General features: G+C 47.4%; 1 protein-coding gene and 1 long non-coding RNA gene across 7 annotated transcripts in view; one reads left to right on the top strand and one right to left on the bottom strand.

The window, feature by feature from the left end:
- The first annotated feature begins 2,839 nt into the window (after positions 1-2,839).
- The window catches only part of LOC101936145 (C4b-binding protein alpha chain-like), a 51,642-nt gene continuing 31,675 nt past the window's right edge, over positions 2,840-22,806 (top strand). For 4 of the 6 annotated variants that reach the window (XM_065594576.1, XM_065594573.1, XM_065594571.1 and 1 more), the window contains exon 1: positions 2,840-2,967. In XM_065594576.1, the coding sequence (XP_065450648.1) occupies positions 2,889-2,967 (79 nt within the window). In that variant the 5' untranslated portion in view covers positions 2,840-2,888. Of the gene's footprint in view, positions 2,968-5,670; positions 8,890-22,806 lie in introns of those variants that run through there. The other 2 variants (XM_065594577.1, XM_065594574.1) reach the window with 2 other exon arrangements.
- LOC122173606 (uncharacterized) lies at positions 8,390-17,031 on the bottom strand. The gene is made up of 2 exons (XR_006174192.2): positions 14,232-17,031; positions 8,390-13,551 (listed from the first exon to the last, which is right to left on the bottom strand). It is a non-coding gene; the product is annotated as an uncharacterized LOC122173606 (long non-coding RNA).

Here is a 22,806-nt window from a genome sequence, read left to right as displayed (position 1 = left end):
TTTGAACAGAAGTTCCTACACTGAACTTCTAATCTGAACTACAATTAAAAGAACCTGCACACAAAGAACTAGGTGAAGGGACTGATCTTGCAGTCCTGTAAAATAATCTCTCAATTGATTGAAGGCATTTGTGAATGCCAGCTGCAGTACAAAGGTGTTATGACTCATTGTGTCCTTGATTAAGAATGGGCAGTTTCACAAACCAGGTGTCAACTCCAGGCCTCTTGTGCTACCAGGGGAAGACTTGTAACAATGATAGTGGGGTTGTCTGATAGTGGTAAGTAGCCTAATAGCTTTTCTACATGGGAAAATTGACTGGTATAACTATAGCAGAATAGCTGTTCTGGAACACATGTATTCCAGTATAACTCCCTCATGTGGACACACTATTCTGGAATAAAAGTGACTTTATTCTAGAATAATTGTTTACTTTCAGAGTAAATATTTTGAAATAAGAGGACTCTTCCACAATGAGTGTCCATGAGGGAATTATATCAAGAGTTATTCTGCTACAGCTATGCCAATCAATTTCCTCACACAGGCAAGCCCTAAGTGACTTCTTTTTATGATTCAAAAATGAAACCCAAAAACTGTCAGTTGAAACCAAAGACAGTAGATTTCAGTCTAAATGCTGGTCCCAGTGGAGTTACTGGCAAAACTCCCATTGATTTCACTGGGCTCAAGCTTTGGCCTTCAATATGCAGCCTTTTCTTTCTATGCTTAATGCAGACTCCTGCAGAGTCTCCAAAGAACGTGCACCGTTTTATATAAGCAACAATTAAGGACTCTAAAGTGCATCATACATTGTACAAGCATTTGGATTGACTTCAGACCTTACTATTCCTGTGGTGTTTACACAGTGTCCTAGGTTTGTGTGACGCCTTTGGCAAATGAAACAGGTCTCTACATTGAACTGCTCACAGACTAAGACATGCTGCATAGAAATGTCATCAGGCAATGGGTGAGAGTCTCTAGACACAAGAGCCTTTTACTCTTTAAGCCTTCGGCTATTAATTTTTGCTTTATTGACTATGGGCTCCATATTTTTCTTCAACATCTTGTAACAGTACGAAGCTGGAGTGTGGGTCAGCATTGGTGAAAAGTATGATTGTAAATGCAGAGTAGTTTGAAAAGATCAGACAAATGTGCAGTGAATTACATTTAGGTTAAATTGTGGAGAAAATGGCCAAAGTGACAGGACTGTTCTGTACACACAGACAAGTGCATTAGTCTGTTCACCTTTCTTCGCTCTTTTTAAAAATCTGGCTTCACAACTTCCCACTGTTCAGTGGGAAGGTAAGTCAGCTCAGCTTCTCTCTGACACAAATATTCTACTATATACTTCAATATGCAAATCTGTGGCTTTAGTTTTTAAAAAGGAACAAAAGCCTCGTTACTTGTTTCCTGAATAGGTGCGACACTCCATCTTTCAGCCCATTTTCAATAACAGATGCAGTTAAGACTATAAAACTGCTTGGAACAAGCTAGAGAGTCTTATGGTTGACAAGCATTCTGATAAGTAAAACTAAAAGAGTGGTTTCAATAGAATAGCTGTACTTTAGCTAACCTCACAAACTAAGTGTTGTGGTTAGAGTTGGGACAATGGGGAGAAGGAGTGGTTAATGGTTGGGAAAGGGAGAGAAACATAGATATGCAACTAAGAGTCCTGTGGCACCTTATAGACTAACAGACGTATTGGAGCATGAGCTTTCGTGGGTGAATACCCACTTCGTCGGATGCATGTAGTATATAGATATGTAACTGTCTCTCACTGGGCGTATGGTCAGTGCTTAGAGCAGTGATACTCAGACCTCAGTGGTTGAGGAGCCAGATTAGCAATCACCATTATCCAAAAGAGCTCCAGTAATGTGAATTCATGGTTTCATTTACTAGAGCACTACCTATTCATATTTAAACAGTATGACATGAGAAATTTAGTTTTTAAATATTCTCACAGCAAGATGACTGACCACTTATAAAAATGTTATCAAGTATTAACACACCCAACAGCTTGATTGGTTATGCTACAAAGAGCTGCTCTTGACACAGGTCAGAGCCATTTGTAGCTCAAAAGCCTCAATCTGAGTATCACTAGCCTACAGCAATAGGACTCTGCTCTCCAGTGGGGTCTAGGTATCATACAAAGCTAGTGTAACTAGGGTGACCAGGTGTCCTGATTTTATAGGGACAGTCCCGATTTTTGGATCTTTTTCTTATATAGGCTCGTATTACCCCTCACCCCCAGTCCCAATTTTTCACACTTGCTGTCGAGTCCCCCTACGTGTAACACTTAGTGGCAAGCTTTTAAGTGGCATCACTTATTGGAGCAAATATTCCTCTCTCTGCTTTTGGACTAGGACTAAACTCCTTTCCCCCTTCCTTAAAGCCTGTTTATCCCACCAGGCAGCTCGAGCAGCAGAAGAGTTTTCCTAGCACAAACAGATGACCGGTCTCTAGCCCTCCCCCTACCCCGGGGTGGGGCCTTGTCCCACCCCCAGCCAATGATTAAATAACCCACAAGCCCTATGACGATAAAGGGGCGTGGCCGGGGGGGCAGCGGCCGCTGGGCGAACTTCGCCGCAGACTCCCCCGGGGGAAGCAGCCCGGCCCCGCCCGAGCGCTTCCCGGGTGAGCCCGCCCACTTCCCGGTTCGCCAATACGGCCTCGTGCTCCTACGCAGCGCGCGCGGCCGCTCCCCCTTCCGGCTCTTTAGCGCCGGCCGCGACAGCGTCGCGCGAGCGCGCTCCCCCTCCCCCCACCCCGTGGCACGCGCGCGCCCGCCCGCCCAGCGCCTTATGTCATCCAATAGGCGGTGGCGGTGGCTCGGTTCCGCACATGCGCAGTGTGAGGCGGGGCGTGAACCCTGGATACAGCAGCGCCCCAGCGCCATGGAGCTGCTGCGGCCGAGCTGGGCTCCGCGTGTCTCAGCGCTGCTGGTGCTCGCGCTGCTTCCCCGGGGAGCGCTGGGTGAGTGTCGGGGGCGAAGGGAGCTCCCGGCCCCGCCCCCCGGGCTCCCCTTTCCCTGCGCCGGGCTGGCCCGGGAGAGCAGTGGGGGGCAGCGGGGGGAGCCGGGACTGGGGCTCCAGCTCTGCCCCCGGGGGCAGGAGGGGAGTGAATCCGGCGGGGGCGGAGGGGGAGACGGACGACTGTGCCTGGTGGAGTGGGATCCGTTGCCCGGGCTGCCAGTGACAGATCACTTGGTTCTCCCCGAGCCTGCCGGCCAGTGATGAGTTGGGGTCACCCAGCGGCCAGACACAATTCATTGCTGTCGCAGTGGGCAGGGGTCTGGCGGTCGTCCCCAGCGTGGCTGGAGATGCTGGAAGTGGTGCAGTTCTTCTGCATCGCCTCCTGTTTAAACGGTATTGGGCATCCACCTGAACAAAATCACCCAAAGGGCCGTAATGCATAGAAACAGTGCTTAATTTTGACCAGATTTGCAGGCCGTATACATGTTCTGCATTTTTCTGTACTGTTTTGACTTTGATTAAAGCAAAAGTCTGTAGTCACAGGACAGTATGAGCTGAAAGGAAATATTAATTGGGCCCAGGCAAGAAGGAGAAGCTCTCTCTAGTGGGTAGACTATTCATGTGACATGGGGGTTCAATTTCTCCTGTCTGCTGAGGAGAAGAAGGGGTTTAGCTTGGCATTTCCCAGTGTAGGCTCCTCTTTTAATTAGCTATGACTTGGTGGTCCAAATATGCGGATTGCTGTTTTGCCCCCCATGGGTCAGGCTGTGGGAGACTCCTGTTCAAATCCCTCCTCCGTGAAGGGATTTGAACAGGGGTGTCCCACCTCCCAGGGACCTCTCCCGCCACACCACGGGAACCTGAGGTGGGGGATCATTGTTTCCACCTCCTCTGTTTCCAGAAAGACAAGGGCCTCCTGAGAAAGGAGGGGATTTAAACAGGGGCCTCTCACCTGGGAGGTGATTCAGTCTTGTCCAAGCCTCTTCTTAACAGGCTGAGGGAGGATTTGAAATGGGGTCTCCCACTTTCTATGTAAGTAGCCTACCTACTGGGCTACAGAGTGAGCCTAATTTTCTTGCTGGTCCACTTACCATTTAATTAAAGTGGAACAGCTTCAAGAGGCAAGCTCCCACTTCAACCCTTTGTCCTCATCTGGTAGAGGGCAGACTTGAACTAGCAACTCTGAGTTTCCCAGGGAAGTAGCCTAACTGCTGTAGCGTAGAGGGCTTCTTGTCTTTGCTTTGGCCCAAACACTATTTAATTTACGTGGAATAAATGCAAGAGCTAAGGAGCTCCCTTTTCCTCATGAGGGAGATAGTACCATTGAACTAATAATGCCAAGTTTCCTAGGGGAATAGCCTAACCACTGTAGCGTAGAGGGCTTTTTATTTTTGCTTTGGCTCAAACCCTATTTAATTTACATGGAACAGCTGCAAGAGGAAAGACCTAAGGAATTCCCAGTTCAAGCCCCTTCTCAGGAAGGGGAAGGAATTGAACCAGCAACTCCAAATGTCCCATGGGAGTAGCCTATCCACTGTCCCATAAAATCTTCTTCTAGTTTTGGCCCAATTAATACTTAAAGTGGAACAGCCTCAAGAAAGCTTGAGGGGGGGATCTGATCTGCATAACTTCATAAACTAGACACTTTTCAGGAATGAGTCCCTTCTACAAATAATAAATATTTTGATATATTTTATGGTACAAACAAGCTCATACTGTCATGGGACTATAGACTTATCTTTAACTGATAGCAAAGAAATACAGGAAAAATGTGTAAAATATAATCACCTGGAGGAAAAGGATGCAAGTGCTGCTAAGCCTGCCTTAATTTTCTTAAAACAAAGAACAACAAAATCCTGAACTTCCTCCTGAGGCTGCTTTATTGACTAACCGCCACAGCTATCTTCTTGAAAATTTTGGGGAGGGAGGGTGGGCGGGGGTGTGTGTGAGTGAAAAGAGTTGCTGGATTCCAAAAGGACTTCATGACTGCCATGCCTGTGTACTTTTAGTATTACAGTAAAAGCTGTTTTATCTGGCATGTTGGAGGAATGGGGGGTATCGGTAAATGAAAAATGCCAGTTAACTAAGAGGGAGGGAATTTGGGTACGGGAGGGGACTTGGGGCAGTGGGTTGGGGCACCGAGTGGTGGATCTGGGGGAGGGGGGGGAGAACGGGTGCTCACCTTGGGTGGCTCCCCGCAAGCAACTCCTAGGCCAAGACCAATGGGAGCTGTGGAGCTAGTGCTCGGGGCGGGATGGGGAAAACTTGTACCAATTATAGTGGGGCTGATACTGGTAAGTAGTCTAAGGGTTTTTCTACATGTGGAACTGGATTGGCATAACTAAGCAGAACAGTTATTCTCCTATAACTATGCCAGTATAACTCCCCCATGTGGACACTCTCTTTTGCAACAAAAGTGACTTTATTCTGGAATAACTGTTTGCTTCCCAAATAATTATTTTGAAAGAAGGATACTCCTTGTAGAATTATACCAGTATAGTTCTTCTGCTACAAGTATGCCAGTCAATTTCCTCACATAGACAAGCCCCGAGTGACATCTCTTTTATGATTCAAAAGTGAAACCTAAAAACAGTCAGTTGAAACCAAAGATTTAAGTCTAAATTCTGGTCACATAGGAGTTGCTGGCAGAACTCTCATTGATTTCAGGGGACTCAAGGTGTGGCCTTTTATATGTAGCCTTTTTTTTTTTTTTTCTATTCTTAATGCAGGGTCTCCAAAGAATGTACACTGTTATAGGACTCTAAAGAGCATCATACATGTTCGAAGCATCTGGATTAATTTCAGACCTTACTGTTATGGTGGTGTTTAGACATTGCCCTAGGTTGGTGTGATGCTTTTGGCAAGTAAAACAGGTCTCTACGCTGAGGCGCTTGCAGCCTAAGACGTGGTGCAGAGAAACAGCATGAGACAAGGGATGAGAGCCACTAGACAAAAGAGCCTTTTACTTTGTTGACTTTAGGCTTCATATTCCACCCCACCCCCAACATCTTGTAATAGTATTAAGCTGGTTTGTGGGTTAACACTAGTGAAATATCATTTTTAAGTGCAAAGATCAGATAAAGATGCAGTGACTTACACTTAGGTTAACTTATGCAGAAAATGGTCAAAATGACTTGCCTGTGGCAAACAGACTATAATGCACATGTCTTTCTCCATCTTATTTTTAAATGGGGCTTTACAGCTTCCTACTGTTAATTGGGAAGGTAAGTCAGGTCAGCTCAGCTTCTCTGCTACAAGCATTCTACTATACACTTCAATATACAACTCTCTGGCACTAGTTTTAAGAAGGAACAAAAGCCTCACTGCTCATTTCCTGAATGGGTGTGAAACTCCATCTTTCAGCCCATTTTCAATAACTGAGGCACTTAAAATACTATAAAACTGCTTGGAACAAGGCAGAGAGCTCTATGGTTGACAAGCATTCCAATCAGTAAAGCTAAAAGAGTGGTTTCAATACGATAGCTGTCCAGTACTGCAACAAACCTCAAATTAAGTGCCATGATTAGAGCTGGACAGTGGGGAGAAGGGGTTAAGGGTAAGGATGAGCAGAGAGAGGGATATGGAACTGTCTCTTACTGGGTGTATGTTCAGTACTTAGGATCGCTGCTCTGAGACCTCAGTAGTGGAGGAGCCAAATTAGCAATCACCAAAAGAGCCACAGTGTTAAATTATTATATTTGCTATAGTATGACACAGGGAATATTTCATTTTTATATAGACACATTTTATTCACGCAGCAAAACGACTGACCAAGTACTATGGTTTTCTCAACTACAATTCATTAACATACTAGAGCAGCCTGACTGGTTAATTATTTAATCACACATTGTCTCTCGCAGCACATGAGAGTAAAACATTCAAGAGCCAATAGCAGCTCAGGAGCCTCAATCTGAGTGTCCCTGGCCTAGAGCAGTGGTTCCCAAACTTCAACAACCTGGGAACCCCTTTCACTAAAATGCCAAGTCTTGCGAGCCGCCTCCTAAAAATGAATATTTCCAGGGATTTTCTCCTTTACTGGAGTATAAATTATAAAAGCAGTGATCTTGGAAATATAAAATTTGTTTTTGACATGATTATTACACACTTTATTATTATTTATCATTACAGTATTTTTATTATATTATGAAAACGGCAGCACTCTTCCAAGATCTCACTTTCATAGCTTGTTCTTTGAATAAGCCTGTTAGAAGACAAGGCTCCTATGTTTCATCAAGGAGTATCAGATGTGAAACAGCATGAAGGTATTTAAGAAACCAACTCAGAGTTCCTCCTACACAAGCATTCAGGTCTTGAGCAGTCCAGGCAAACAACGCACGTTACAACAAAGCTTAAACTTGTTCTTCATAATAATTTTAAAAACAATACTAGCTGCCTATTTCATTTTAAAAACAGCAAAAAATATCCACCTCCCTTTCCTTATGAGTCTTAGGCTAGGTCTACACTACCCGCCTGAATCGGTGGGTAGAAATCGACCTCTCGGGGATCGATTTATTGTGTCCCGGTGGGACGCGACAATCGATCCCCGAATCGACGCTCTTACTCCACCAGCGGAGGTGGGAGTAAGCGCCGTCGACAGGAAGCCGCAGAGGTCGAGTTTGCCACCGTCCTCACAGCAGGGTAAGTCGGCTGCGATACGTCGAATTCGGCTACGCTATTCACGTAGCTGAATTTGCGTATCTTAAATAGACTCCCCCCTGTAGTGTAGATGTAGCCTGTAAGTTTAAATGTCCTCAGGGTGATAGATCTGCTTAGCTCTTGGAAGTCCAGGGGCTCCAGGCTGCTGGCCCAAGCTGCCCAGGGACAACTCTGTCCGCCATTAGGGATGTTTTTCTTGAGAACCCCCTGTAACATTTCACGAACCCCCAGGAGTTCATGAACCCCAGTTTGGGAACCACTGGCCTAGAGTAATGTCCTCTCCAGTGGGATCTAGGTACTCATACAAATCTAATGTAACATTTAGTGGCAAGCTTTTAAGTGGTATCATTCATTGGAGCAAATGTTGCTCTCCCTCTGCTTTTGACCTAGGATTGAACTCCCTTTTGTTCTTTCTTAAAACCTGTTTACCCTTCCGGGAAGCTAGAGTAGAACAACGGTTTTCCTAGGACAAACAGATGACCAGTTTCTAGCCGTCACCCTACCCCTGGGAGGGGCCTTGTCCCACCCACAGCCAATGATTAGGATCAGGATAAAGCGGGGGAGAGAATTAGCTCACTCTTTATTCTAAAGCGGATGTGCCAGTGAGCAGCAACACAAACTAGATGAGAAAAACGCCTGCGAGCAGCTCTTGCCTAGCACGCAGCAAGGCAGAGAAAACAAAGCTCGCGTTTGAAACTGCAGCAGTTACCAGCGCCCAGAACGCAGCCCTCGGGCCCGAATCCAGCAGGAGCATTTTTGCCCCCTGGCTCGTGCGCCTTCAGCCTTCCCCGGCCCGGGCTTTTGTTCCCCCCGGAGGCTGAGTGTTGCGCTCCCCGCTGGGTCGCACCAGAGCGGAGCCAATCGAGGGAGCTGGGGAGAACCAGGGGCCGCTGGCGCAGCGACGCCTTTGCTGGCTGCCTCCCTCGGGGGGCGGAGACCGGGCGGGCAGCGCCGGCTGTGCGGACTTCGCCCTAGGCTCCCCGGGGGGCGACCGCAGCTTGCCTCGCGCTCCTACGCAGCGCGCGCATCCAGCCCTTTAGCTGCGGCAGCATCGCGCGAGCGCGCCCCCACCCTTGGCACGCGCGCCCAGCGCCCGACAATACGTCATCCAGTAGGCAGTGGTTCGGTTCCGCACATGCGCAGTGTGAGGCGGGGCGTGAGCCCTGGATACAGCAGCGGTTCGGCGCCATGGAGCTGCTGCGGCCGAGCTGGGCTCCGCGTGTCTCAGCGCTGCTGGTGCTCGCGCTGCTTCCCCGGGGAGCGCTGGGTGAGTGTCGGGGGCGAAGGGAGCTCCCGGCCCCGCCCCCCAGGCTCCCCTTTCCCTGCGCCGGGCTGGCCCGGGAGAGCAGTGGGGGGCAGCGGGGGGAGCCGGGACTGGGGCTCCAGCTCTGCCCCCGGGGGCAGGAGGGGAGTGAATCCGGCGGGGGCGGAGGGGGAGACGGGGGTCTGTGCCTGGTGGAGTGGGATCCGTTGCCCGGGCTGCCAGTGACAGATCACTTGGTTCTCCCCGAGTCTGCCGGCCAGTAATGAGTTGGGGTCACCCAGCGGCCAGACCCAATTCATTGCTGTCGCAGTGGGCAGGGGTCTGGCGGTCGTCCCCAGAGTGGCTGGAGAGGCTGGAAGTGGTGCAGTTCTTCTGCATCGTCTCCTGTTTAAACGGTATTGGGCATCCACCTGAACAAAATCACCCAAAGGGCCGTAATGCATAGAAACAGTGTTTAATTTTGACCAGATTTGCAGGCCATATACATGTTCTGCATTTTTCTGTACTGTTTTGACTTTGGTTAAAGCACAGGTCTGTAGTCACAGGGCGGTATGAGCTGAAAGGAAATATTAATTGGGCCCAGGCAAGAAGGAGAAGCTCTCTCTAGTCTAGTGGGTAGACTATTCATGTGACATGGGGGTTCAATTTCTGCTGCCTGCTGAGGAGAAGGGGTTTAGCTTGGCATTTCCCAGTGTAGGCTCCTCTTTTAATTAGCTATGACTTGGGGTACAAATATGCAGATCACTGTTTTCCCCCCATGGGTCAGGCTGTGGGAGACCCCTGTTAAAACTCCTCCTTCATGAAGGGATTTGACCAGGGGTGTCCCACACCCTACACCTAAGAGAACCTGAGAGGTGGGGGATCGTTGTTTCCACCTCCTCTGTTTCCAGAAAGACAAGGGCCTCCTGAGAAAGGAGGGGATTTAAACAAGGGCCTCTCACCTGGGAGGTGATTCAGTCTTGTCCAAACCTCCTCTTAACAGGCTGAGGGAGGATTTGAACTGGGGTCTCCCACTTTCTATGTAAGTAGCCTACCCACAGGGCTACAGAGTGAGCCTAATTTTCTTGCTGGTCCAATTACTATTTAATTAAAGTGGAACAGCTTCAAGAGGCAAAAGTGAGGGAAGCTCCCACTTAAACCCCTTGTCCTCATCTGGTAGAGGGCAGACTTGAACTAGCAACTGTGAGTTTCCCAGGAGAATAGCCTAACTGCTGTAAAACCTCAAGAGCTCCCATTTCAAACCACATCTCATCATCATCTAGTACAGGGAGAAATTGAACTAGGAACTCCAAGTTTCCCCACTGGGGTAGCTTAACAAGTGTAACATAAATGGCTGCTTGTTTTTGTTTTGGCCCAATTATTATTTAATTAAAGTGGAATAGCTTTAAGAGGAAAGATTCAGGGAGTTTTTGAGTCAAATCTTGTCACCTCAAGGGGAGATTTGAACCTGTATTACTAAGACTCCCAGGGCATCATCTCAGCCACTGTGCTATAGAGGGTACTTAGTTTTTTGGGTCAATTTAACTGGTATAGGTTCAAGAGGCAAGACTGAGGGCGCTCCTATTCAAATACCTCCTCATTTCATAGAGGGAGGAATTGAATCAGCAAATCCACATCTCACAAGCGAGGCACTGAACGCTTCTATTACAGAGGACTCTTAGTTCTTTGCTTGACCCAATTAATATTGAGTTAAAGGGGAACAGCTTCCCAAGGCAAGAGCCTGCATCTCATCAGATAGAGGGAAGAATTGAATCCACAGCTCCGGCAGTCCAAAGGAGTAGCCTACCCACTCTATTGTAGAGGACTTGTCTGTTTTGCTTTGGCCCAATTATTATTTAATTAAAGTTGAACAGCTTCAAGAGAGAAGGAGTTGCTAGTTTATCTGCTACATGGGGAAATGGAACCAGCATTAGCTAAGAGACCTCAGGGGGAGAAGCCTAACCACTGTACTATAGAGGCTCCTTGGGAAGTTATCAGTCCAATTTATAGTTAATTAAAGTAGAACAGCTTCAAGAGTAAAAACTGAGGGAGCGCCCACTTCAAATCCCTTCTCCTCATCAAGTAAAGGGAAGAATTGAAGCAGGGTCTTTAATGCACCACGTGTTTAGCCTCACCACTGTACCATAGAGCGCTTCTCACTTGGACTTTGGCCCCCTTAATATTTAATTCACGTGGAACAGCTTCAAGAGGAAAGACTTGACGAAGCGCCCGCTTCAAATCCCTTCTGCTCATCGAGCCACATCTTCAACATTCCACATGAATAGTGTAACCACTATATTACGGGGGTCTTCTCACGTGCTTTGGCCCAATTAATATTTTCTTCAAGTGGAACGGCTTGAAAAGGCAAGCTAACAGGAGCTCCTAGTTCAAATTCCTTCTCAGCTGGTAGAGGGAGACGCCTCTCCAAGAGCCTACGAGAGTCTAGTAACCACTCTGCTATTGAGTGCTTCTTGGGCTTATTTTGGCCCAATTAATATTGAATTAAAGTGGAACAGCTTCAAGGAGAGAGCCTGAGGGAGCTTCCAGTTCATGTCCTGGCAGCTAGAGGGAGAAATTGAAGCTGGGGTTCTCCAACACACCAAGTGAGTCCCCTAACTCCCTCACTGTAGAGGGCTTAATTAACGTAGCCCAGCTTCAACTAGAAAAGAACACCCCTTTGGAATAGCCCTTAATTCAGTTATTAGGCCATATGCATTAAGTGCTGACAGATCCATATTCATCTCTTTTCTTTTAAGATAGGCAGGGAATTAAACCATCTGTCATGGTACAGGCTACGACCCTAACCACTAAGCTAACAGCAAAATGGAAGATTGCTGTCATCTCTCCTCAGCTGTTTTGTGTGGTGCTGGGCAGGTACCTAGCAATTTCACAAGTCATGGTTTAGGCACTTAAGTCAGCTGCCTTCAGGCAAGGATTTTGTGGCTGTGGCTTTCAAGCAGAGACAGACGCACCTCACTCCATGAAAGGCAGCACTTAGCATTGCCCTGATCAGCCATCATCTCACATCAAAGATGATCCAACCATCTAGTAGGCAACTACATCTCTGCTGGTTGAGGGCTTTATAAATTACAGGCATTACTTTGAATCGATGGCCTGACCTAAGTAGCATGTGCTCAGTAACGCTAGCAAGAGTTAAATGTAGGTAATGTGGCATCTTTATTGTACAGTGGTAAGAACCAAGTATCTCTGGATAATGTGCACTGCAAATTGTTTGCTAAAAACAAAACGAGGAAATGCCACCTTCAGTGGCCTCCTTCAGGCAGCACCTAAAAGTGTATTTTATCAGTCACATATATGGAATCATACAACAGTTCAGTATCTTCCAGTGGCCCCTGTCAGCAATGGGTGGGTAGTAGATGGCACAGGACACCTTGTTGCTAAAGCGAGGGTGCTGTCAACTGCTCCAAAAGCCACCCTCACCCCTGTCTTGTGAGCGTATGTGTGCAGGAAGGAGCTGTGAATGCCGCAGGTGTGCTCTGATGCATGCCACTGTGATAGTGACAAGTGTAGCAATGGAGTAGTGAACACATTGGACCCAGATTCTGAGGCAGAGTAAAAATGTTTCAACTATCTGCAACTTACTGTGAGCATTTTTCTGAGTAAATATAGCTCAAAGTAGTTATGTTAGCCATTCAGTAGCTCAGAGTTACAGGTAGGGGTTAATTAAGAATACAGAGCTATACTTAGTTATTCACACAATATATTCATACAAGACATTGTACAGCCCTGCTACTTAGAGTCATCACTTTTACATTAGTAATGTACATGTATTGCCCTGTGAAGATACAGGGGTACCATGTGTGCTTTAGACTTATGGCTCCATCTGAGCAGATAACATATATTTCTGAGGTTGTATAATTAAGGGGTAGGGATCTTATCTGCATAACTTCATAAAATAGACAAAACATTTCTGAAATGAGACCATTCTGCAAATGATAAATATTTTGATGTATTGTATGGTACAAAGAAGCTCATACTGTCATGTGAATGTAGACTTTGGTTTTAAGAAAAGGCAAAGTAGTACAGGAAAATGCATTAAAATATACCACGTGGGGCTAAATAAAACTCAAACATTCCAAAACAATGCACTAGGTAGTCAAAATAGTACTGTCAATTGTATTTAGAAACTATCTGCCCATTTTAGTCAAAATTAAACTATGTTTCTATAAGTTACAGCCTTTCTGGGATTTTATGATTTTTGCTGATTGGATGCCCGATAACATTTAAACAGTACATGGTATAGAAAAACTGCACCACTTCCAGTCTCTGCAGCCACGGTGGTGATGACCACCCAATACAGGTAGACGTGATAGCACTGACCTTTTTTTTTTTTTTTTTTTTTTTAAGTTAATGGGTCATTTGTCCTTACATCTAAGGCATTAGAAAGCTGCAGGAACAGTCTGGGAAGTTCTGTTTTTGACATTTCAATTGAATGCATGGGATTAGTTTTAAGTGTTTTGTAAAACATCACATGCTTAGTGTAATTTTCAGATTAATTTCTTCTCTCCTTTAAAAAAGTGTGTCACATCTGTTGCCGATTAGTGGCTTCTCTGTATAAGAATCAGAATTTTTTCCACTGTAGTCTGTTTTTTCTGTCTGCATATCTGTGTTGTCCTTCAGTCAGGCCCAGGCTCTAGCATTCCGGACAACTGTTGCTAGGTTCCACTGTGTGGGAAAGGAAAACAAAAGTACATTTTCAATCAGTGAGAAAACACCTTTAAGATTTCAAAAGACTTCTATGGTTTATTTTTAAATGGACTCTAGATATTTAAACTGACAAAAAGTGAAACAGCCCTTCAGCTGACATTAGCCGTATACAAAAGTAGGCAGACTATACTTAACTAGTGACACCACACTGATAAATGAAGGGCAACTATTATTTTTTGGTGGTTGATTTTATAGAATAATTTGTTTTAAAATGTGTAATGTAAAATTATCTTCTTATGTGGTGAAGACTCTTCAATACGTAAATCAACTAAAGGAAACAGTCTCTAATTAAACAATTATAGCAGCAGGATATGAACTCACATCTCCTCCACCCTATTCACTTCACAATCTTTCTAAGACTATTCCAATTTTAGCATTGGGTGGAGATTGCAAAGTCCTGCACCCATGTAATCACTGAAGATCCTACATCATTCTTAAAGCATTCATCCTGGCTTTCTGCTCAAATTTAAGTACATGAGTGCCAAATGCTACCGGTATAGAGGCCCTTCACAAACATTCTTTTTGGTCTCTTCCTTACAGGTCTTCCATCTTAAAAAGAGAAGGCACATAAGGGGACTGAATCTATTGTTAGCTTCACAGAAGAAACACAGTTGGTGAACGCTACTGCATGAGCTTACTTATGGTTTTTCATAAGACTTTGGTACATTCCAGATCCCACTATGGAGAATAACTAGGTTATTCTTCTAGCAGGGTGTCAGTAGCTCTTTGGCAAAAAATAGGAGAAAAGGAACTGGAGAAGGTTGAGGTCTGCAGTGGGCAGGCTGAGTTTCCTTTGACGAGATCTGCAGGGAGAATGGCTGTATGAGTGACCGTGACAGATCTCCTTTTGTACGCAGGAGTCTGTAAAATACAGAAAACAAGATTAATAGGCAGCAGGTTTAGTAATAGGCAGCAGCGTTAGAACAAAGAAAAACCAAGTACTTCACACAAGGCACAGTCCACCTGCAGAACTTGTTGCCATGGGATATGGTGAAGGCCAAAAGCATAACTGGGTTAAAAAACAAATTAGATAAGTTCATGGAGGATAGGTCTATCAATGGCTATTAGCCAAGATGGTCAGTGATACCACCCCATACACTGTATTCCCCCTAAACCCCCAACTGCCAGAAGCTGGGACTGGATGACAGGATGGATTATTTGGTAATTGCCCTGTTCTGTTCATTTCCTCTGAAGCGTCTGTCACTGACCACTGTCAGACACAGGATACGGGGCTAGGTAGACAATTTGGTCTGACCTAGTATGGCTTGTTACTATAACTAGATTGCTTCCTGACCCCAGACTCCATCCTTTTTCAAAACGTAAGTGTGGGGTAGCAGTATTACCCTTCCACCCAATGAAAGCAGCACCCCACACTTCTATTAGCCAGCTCCAATTTCACACACAAACTTTTCCATCAGATGGTAATGTTGTAGTGCCTAGGAGCTCCGGTGGTACTCTAGGGCCCCCATTGTGCTAGGCGCCGTGCAAACACACAACAAAAATATGGTCCCTGCCCCAAGGATATTAGTCTTAAGACAAGAGTTAACAGATGGACAGAGACAGACCAGTGGAGGAGTACAGGAGAATAGATGATATTGGTCAACATGGTGGGCTGTGGTCTCAGCACACCAGCAGCCTAATTATTACCAAATTTTTTGGTAGGCAGCATGGCACAGGAGAGATTTGAAGGGAGATATGTGCACATGTTACCTGGGAGTTCCTCCCAGCTATGAAGAGCAGCATGGCAAAAGGCACCAAGAACGGGCTTATTTGAAGATTTAACAAGTGGGCTTAGAGGCTGGCATCATAGTCTAATTGGAGGTGGGAGTTGATTTTTGAGACTGAATGAGAGATGATAGGGTTGGGATAGGTCATGAAGGGCCCTTGAAAGTGAAGACAAGTAGCTTATGTTCATGACAACGGAGAAGACTGAGCCAGTGAAAGAATGTAATGATCAAAGCATGGGCTAAAGAAATGATCTTTGCAATAGCCTTCTGAATGGTTATGAGTGGGGCAAGATAGCATTTGTCAAGGCCGGAAAAGGATGTTACAGTAATCATGATATGAGGTGGTGAGAGCTTAGACAAGAGTTTTAGCTGTGTGTGTGGATGGATGGAAAGTCTATCTTAAAGACGTTGTGCAGAAAGAATCTGCAAGACTAAGGCTTTGTCTACACTACCACTTTTGTCGGTGAAACTTTTTGTCCATCAGATGAGTGGGGGGGGGGAAACCTCCCCTGACCAATATAAGTTTCACCGGCAAAAGTGCTGGTGTCAGCAGGAGAAGCTCTGCTGCTGACATAGGTAACGCTATTGGGGGTAGTTTAATTAATTTGAAGAGCAGCTACACAGGAGACCTTACAGTTGTACCGCTGTAAGGTCCATAGTGTAGACATAGCCTTAGACATATCCTGGATGTGAAGACTTAGACCTCTCTCCAAGTTCTCCTTTAAATGTTTTTAGGTCTTTAAATCTGACTCACTGAAAATCACTTGAATTCATCTCTATGTTAATGCAATATTAGGATAAGCTTTTTTTAAAAAAGCTTTTCTATTATTCAAACTGAAAAAAGTATTACACTACATCATTAACGGTTTACCCTTTACTGTTTACGCTGGTAGCGGATGTTTATTTGGAATCTGGACTTTCAGCATAATAATGGTGAAACCTAATGACAAATGTAACCCACTAGATACTAGTAACCAAGAAATGACTTTTTTCCAGTTGGAGTTCATGTAATTAGGAACATAAGAGCATTAATCTTGAATCATTAGGCAGTTGTGATACCAGTACCTTGCCATTTTTTACCAATGCCAAACCACCAACTGATAGTCTTCCAGATTTCCTTCCTGTTAATACCATCTTAAAATACAGGCACAATAAAAATTAATGTTAAAATACCTGGAAGTGAAGACACTTATCTGCCCACCCAGTTTCAAGAAAGATATCAGAGTTTTGCAATGGTAAGCTGTTTTCAACTTTTAACAAACAAACACACACCATTGTTTTTGGAAGTTCTTCTTCCTAAGACTCTCGTATCTTAAGAAAAATTAAGAGCCAATTTTCTCTTTTTATTCCATATTTCTTTTCCGTTTTAATTGTGATATTTAGTGACAAGTTCATCTGTCTTTTTGGGTAACTTAACTTTCTTACTCCTTACTTAAAAAACGTAAGCGTCTCAGGGTACATCTATACTATAAGCACTACAGTGACACAGCTGCAGTTACGTTGCAGTATTGTAGACACTTGCTAAAGTGACTGAAGGGGATTTTTCATCGCTGTAGTAAATCCACCCCCTTGAGAGGCAGTAGCTAGATCAACTGAAGATGTCTAGTGGTATCTACATCAGGGTGGGCAAACTTTTTGGCCCAAGGGCCACATCTGAGTATGGAAATTTATGGCAGGCCATGAATGCTCACTAAATTGGGGGTGGGGGTGCGGACTCCATCTGGGGGTGTGGGCTCTGGGGTGGGGCTGGGTATGAGGGGGTGGGAGTGCAGGAGGGTGCTCCAGGCTGGGACCGAGAGGTTCAGAGGGTGGGAGGGAGATCAGGCTGGGGCAGGAGGTGGGGCACAGGAGGGAATCAGGGGTGCAGGCTCCGGGCAGCGCTTACCTCAAGCAGCTCCCAGAAGCAGCGGCATGTCCCCCCTCCGGCTGCTACACAGAGGTGTGGCCAGGTGGCTCTGTGCGCTGCCATGTCCGCAGGCACCGCCCTTGCAGCTTCCATTGGCTATGGTTCCCAGCCAATGGGAGCTGTGGGGGCGGTGCTGGGGGCAGGGGCAGTGTGCAGAGCCCCCTGGCTGCCCCTATGCTTAGGAGCCAGAAGGGGGATGTGCCACTGCTTCCGGGAGTCGCGCAGAGCCACAGCACACACGGAGTGGGGCAAGCCCCAGAACCCGCTCCCTGGCAAGATCTTGAGGGCTGGATTAAAACATCAGAAGGGCTGGAGGCAGCCCCTAGGCTGTAGTTTGCCCACCCCTGGTCTACATCATAGGTTAGGTCATCTTAACTGTCTCTCTCAGCAGTAGCTCAATCGATGGGAGAGGTCTCTCCGATTGCCTTAGAACAGCGACACTAGCAGCACAGCTGCATTTCTGCAGCTGGGCCATTGTAAGCTCTCTAGCGTAGCTAGCCTACACCTCCCACTATCTATCATACCGCAAGTGCATCACAGTACAGAGACCATAATGGATGCTGTGATTCCTTGATTTGTCTGTGACTTCTCTGTATTTGACTTCCTGCAGGAAGGCTCTAGGTGGGTGGGTTGCTAACCCTCAGGAGGGGAGGCCCCCTGGGGAGGTGTTGAAAGGAAGTCTGCCTCTTACAGGGTATACCACTCACTTCTGGACTGGTGCCTCCTCCTGATATTCTGGGGATTAGCTCAAGGACAACCCCGCCCCCACAGTTCACACATTGTCACTCCATCTGCCTGTAGCTCCTCCCGCAGCTTCAGGAACCATAGCGTTCTCTTCATGGCTCAACCCTCTGGCCGTGTCACTGACTGTGCGCCCCACTTCCAGGGGTGGTTTAGCCATCAAGAATCCTAGGTAGTCCTCTCGCTCACTGCCTCAGTACTGTTCACCCAGTGGCTTGTGGGGGAACCTGGGCTTGCCCTTTATTCTGGGTTCTAGCCCTCAGCTCAGCAGTCTGGGCCTTCTCTCTCTGGTCTCACTGCTCAATCCCTGGGCTACTTCCTATTTTTAGTTCCCCTTTCCTTCCTAGGCCTATCAGTTCCCAAACGTCTCTTCCCAGGAAGTGACTGCAATCTCCACCCACTCCTCCCTTTCCGTTGTGGGCTTTATAGGGCCCGCCTATTCCTGCCCAGCTGAGCCTTTTTAATCAGCTGCCAATATTTTTCTTCTGCAAAAACAGATTGTTCTTTGAGTGACTGTTCACACAGATTCCACAATTGGTACACATGCACCCCCTGGGTTGAAAATCCAGTTCTTTTTGGCTAGAAGTGTCCATTTAGCTGCACCTGTGCCCTTTTCCATTGCTTCCCTCTCCCAGAGGGTACAAAGGATGGAGTGGGCCCAGCCACCTCTCACTTTCTTCTTACTTCCCATGGCCGCAAGACAACCCCACACACTGGCTTTTCTCTCTGCTACCTCCAAGAAAGTGGACAGAAGATATCAGTGTGATATTCCCGAGGATACAATCTGGACAGATGGTCAACTGTGTCCCCTCAATTCTCCAGTCTGGGATGCCCTTGTACACTGTTTTGCTGTGAGAACCACCACTCGTGGCCAGATCACACACAACCTCAAGCATGCAAAAATCACACCCAGTTGAATTACATGAATGCTCTGGCCAGCCATTCATGAATTACATACAGGGCACCACCAGCAACTTCCCAGTCCCAGATCTTGCCCCTAAAATGTTTTTCTTGTACTGCCAACCTCTCTACTGAACAATGCAAGCTCACATAAAGTCCATCATTTCATCAGTGGAAAATGATGTGCACAAATCTCGTTCTCTCAAGTGGAGATTCCCAAATACTTCAATCCAAACACACTGGTTTAGATAAAACAATAAAACAAGTTTATTACCTACAGATAGATTTTAAGTGATTGCAAGTAACGAGGCATAAAAAACAGAATTGGTTATAGAAACAAACAGCAAAATGCAAACTAATACCTAATTTCACAAACTAAGCATGCTTAAAAGCAAAAAGGTTTGCCTCCCTGCCAGCTTATAGCCATCTGGATGGATTGCTTCAGCTAGGACCTCCCCCCCAGTTCAGTGATGCTTCCTTTATGTTTTATTGATTATTATTATTGATGTCATGAATGGAGAGCGGTGATTTGGGAGCTTCTGTTTTTCAGTCTTATACCCTTCTCCCCTCTTTGAGGCCTACCTACAGCTGGGGTTCAGGCAACAGTCTGTTTACATGGAAAACCCCCAGTTGTTCCTTTGCCATTATGTAAAGTTCTAGCTCAGGGGTAGGCAACCTTTCAGAAGTGGTGTGCCAAGTCTTCATTTATTCACTTTAATTTAAGGTTTCGCGTGCCGGTAATACATTTAAATGTTTTTTAGAAGGTCTCTTTCTATAAGTCTACTTTACATACAACAATAGTTTAGTAATATAATATGAACAAGGTTTTCAAAATGTTAAAGAAGCTTCATTTAAACAATGTTTAAACGAGCTTCAATTAAAATGCTGATCTTACACCGCCAGCCTGCTCAGCTCGCTGCCAGCCTGGGGTTCTGTTCACCTAGGCCGGCAGCGGGCTGAGCGGAGCCTGCGGTCGGGACGCCGACTGGCAAGGGGCCGGCAGCCGGGACCCCAGACCTGGCGGGGGTTCAGGGGTCAGGGCAGAGAGCTGGAGGTGTGTGGGGGTGCAGGGCAGAAGGCTGGGTGTGGGGGGAGTTCAGGGGTCAGGGCAGAGGGCTGGGTGTGTGTGGAGGTGCAGGGCAGAAGGCTGGGTGTGGGGAGAGTTCAGGGGTCAGGCAGAGGGCTGGGGGTGTGTGGGGGTGCAGGGCAGAAGGCTGGGTGTGGGGGGAGTTCAGGGGTCAGGGCAGAGGGCTGGGTGTGTGTGGAGGTGCAGGGCAGAAGGCTGGGTGTGGGGAGAGTTCAGGGGTCAGGCAGAGGGCTGGGGGTGTGTGGGGGTGCAGGGCAGAAGGCTGGGTGTGGGGAGAGTTCAGGGGTCTGGGCAGAGGTCTGGGTGTGTGTGGAGGTGCAGGGCAAAAGGCTGGGTGTGGGGAGAGTTCAGGGGTCAGGGCAGAGGGCTGGGTGTGTGGGGGTGCAGGGCAGAAGGCTGGGTGTGTGGGGGTTCAGGGGTCAGGGCAGAGGGATGGGGTGTGTGGGGGTGCAGGGCAGAAGGCTGGGGGTGGGGGGGAGTTCAGGGGTCAGGGCAGAGGGCTGGGGTGTTCCCAGCCCCCTGCCCTAAGCGGCTTACGGCAGGGGGCTGGAAGGGATATGCCCTGTTCCACCCCCTTCCCCAAGGTCCCAACTGTACTTCTTCTCTGCTTCCTCTACGGAGCGGGGAACACGCTGCCACTCCTCCCCCTCCCCCTCGCAAGGGCCATCAGCTGATCGGCGGCAGGAAGAGGGAGGAGGAGGGGCAGGAAAGCACCACACTGGGGGAAGAAGCTGGGGAGGAGGGAAGCTTGGCTGCCGCAGGACCAAGCTTCTCCCTCCTGCCCGCGGAGGAGAGAGCGGTGGGCGGGGGGGGGGGCTGAGTGGGGCTGGGGGCCGGGACCCCGGCAGGCAGCAGCGTGCCACTCAAAATTGGCTTGCGTGCCCTGTTTGGCACGCATGCCGTAGGTTGCTGACCCCTGTTCTAGCTCATGCCCTTCTTCCTGCCAGAGAATGGCCACATGGTAGTCCATTTGATTAGGTTTGGGCCTGTTTTTCTAACTTTGGAACATGTCACAGCAACATTATACAGTAGAATGTTCTAACTTTACATACAATGTTGCCAGACATTTTACCAGGGCAGTAAGGTCCAGCAGATTGAGTTTTCACATGATGCCTTGTGATGGGGTCTATCTACTCTGCACTGGCCCCCCCGGGGTTAACTGCATTGCAGACTGAGGAAGCCACATCCCTCCATCCCTGCTGAGCATGCCCAGCCTGGAGACCGGGTATAAAGGGAAGCAGCCCAGCTCACTTGGGCTGGACTGCCGAGGAGAAAAGATGTGTATTGTGAGCTCCCTCCATGGACCTGTGGGAGCCCCAGGTCACAGAGGCTAGGCATGCTGAACCCCAGGTGGATGCTGGACAGCCAGTGGTTATCTGGGAGGGGACTGAGTTGCTGCAGACCTTCCCAACAGATGACCCCTGAGCACCCATGGACTGCTGTACTAGGAGACCAGGTAGGAAGTGGCCCAGGGGAAATAGACACTAGTCTGGTCATGAGACTGAAAAAATCTCACTGTTTTGGGCAGATCCCTGCTGACCCAGTGGCACAACACTCTGCCACTGTTAGGGCCCTGGGCTGGGTCCCAGTGGAGTAGGGTGGGCCTGGGTCCCCCTGCTGCTAGCCCCCACTGGGGTGACAACGCCCCCACCTTAGACCTAGAGCGTTGCTGTTGTCTGCCATTCACCAGAATCAGAACACTAGACTACTGAGACTGTGTATGTGTTTGCTGCTCTGCCCTGACTGAGGGCCTGAGATCCTGGGTGGTGGCGCAATCTACCCTGACCGCTAGGTCATGCTGCCTGGTAACAGGCCCTAGGGGACTCTGACTGCTAGGTCACACACTCCTGTTTTGTGTGTGACGCTATCAGAGACTCTAGCAGTTGAGGCGTAAGGTCCCTGCTGACTATATGTGACCAGACACCCCTTGATGGGATTTATCTACCTAGGATATGCCTCAAAAGGCATCCTTTGTACAAAATTCATCATCATTTCTTAAAAAGAATGAGCATGGTGTGCAGATTGTCGATCAGGTCCCCTCAAAGAGGCTTAAATATTTTTGAGCTACCTACACCTGGCTCTGTGGTTGTACAAGCTGTACAGGACAAAACAGTATGGTCCTCTAAAGTCCAGCCCTTGAGAGAGACTCCTTGCCTCCTTTCTGAAAAGCTTGACTTGTTTGGCTGAAAGGTCTGTTTTCCACAAGCCTACAAATGAGGGTAGCAAGTTACTAAGCATTACTGGAGCAAGGGGGGGGGCGATTAAACTGGGATGGACTGCCCAATTTTGTGGATAAGCTATCCAAGGAACACTAGGAAGAACTGAAAACACTTATGGCAGAGGTCTAAAACTGCCAGAACTTCTCTGCAGACTGGATGTGTCTGACACTGCAGTGCGAACAATGACCATTGGAATCCCTGAGGATTGCAATCCTGGCAATTCTCCTAATAGAAATTGCAACCCTCAGGGATTCCAAGAGGCAAAAATTGAAGACCTTCCAACTGAGGGCAACATTGAGGCACTCAATACTCTGAAGGATTGATTGCAGGGCTGCTCTGAGCCCTAAGGAGTGCAGTGTCCCAACCCATAAAAGAGAACAACAAAAACAGCCAATAGTTCAAGCAGTGCTCCCTGATTGTCTGAACCTCTGAAGAAAAAGCAGAGATTTCACCAGAGGCAACCTCTGCAACTTCCTCAGCTGCTCCACAGTCTGGGGCTTTGAACAGACAGCCCCCTCTCCCCACTAATGTGGAGTCCTAATCCTCTGGGATTCTAGATTGTCAAACTGAGAGATGGTTGGGTCTGCACCATCTTTATGCCCTGGGCGTGGTCAAGGATTGATCAAGGATCCA

This window comes from Chrysemys picta, chromosome 4 (genome assembly GCF_011386835.1).
Source record: "Chrysemys picta bellii isolate R12L10 chromosome 4, ASM1138683v2, whole genome shotgun sequence".
Lineage (NCBI taxonomy): Eukaryota > Metazoa > Chordata > Testudines > Emydidae > Chrysemys > Chrysemys picta.
The sequence above is the reverse complement of the archived record's forward strand: the minus strand, read 5'-3'. Positions and strand labels throughout refer to the sequence as shown.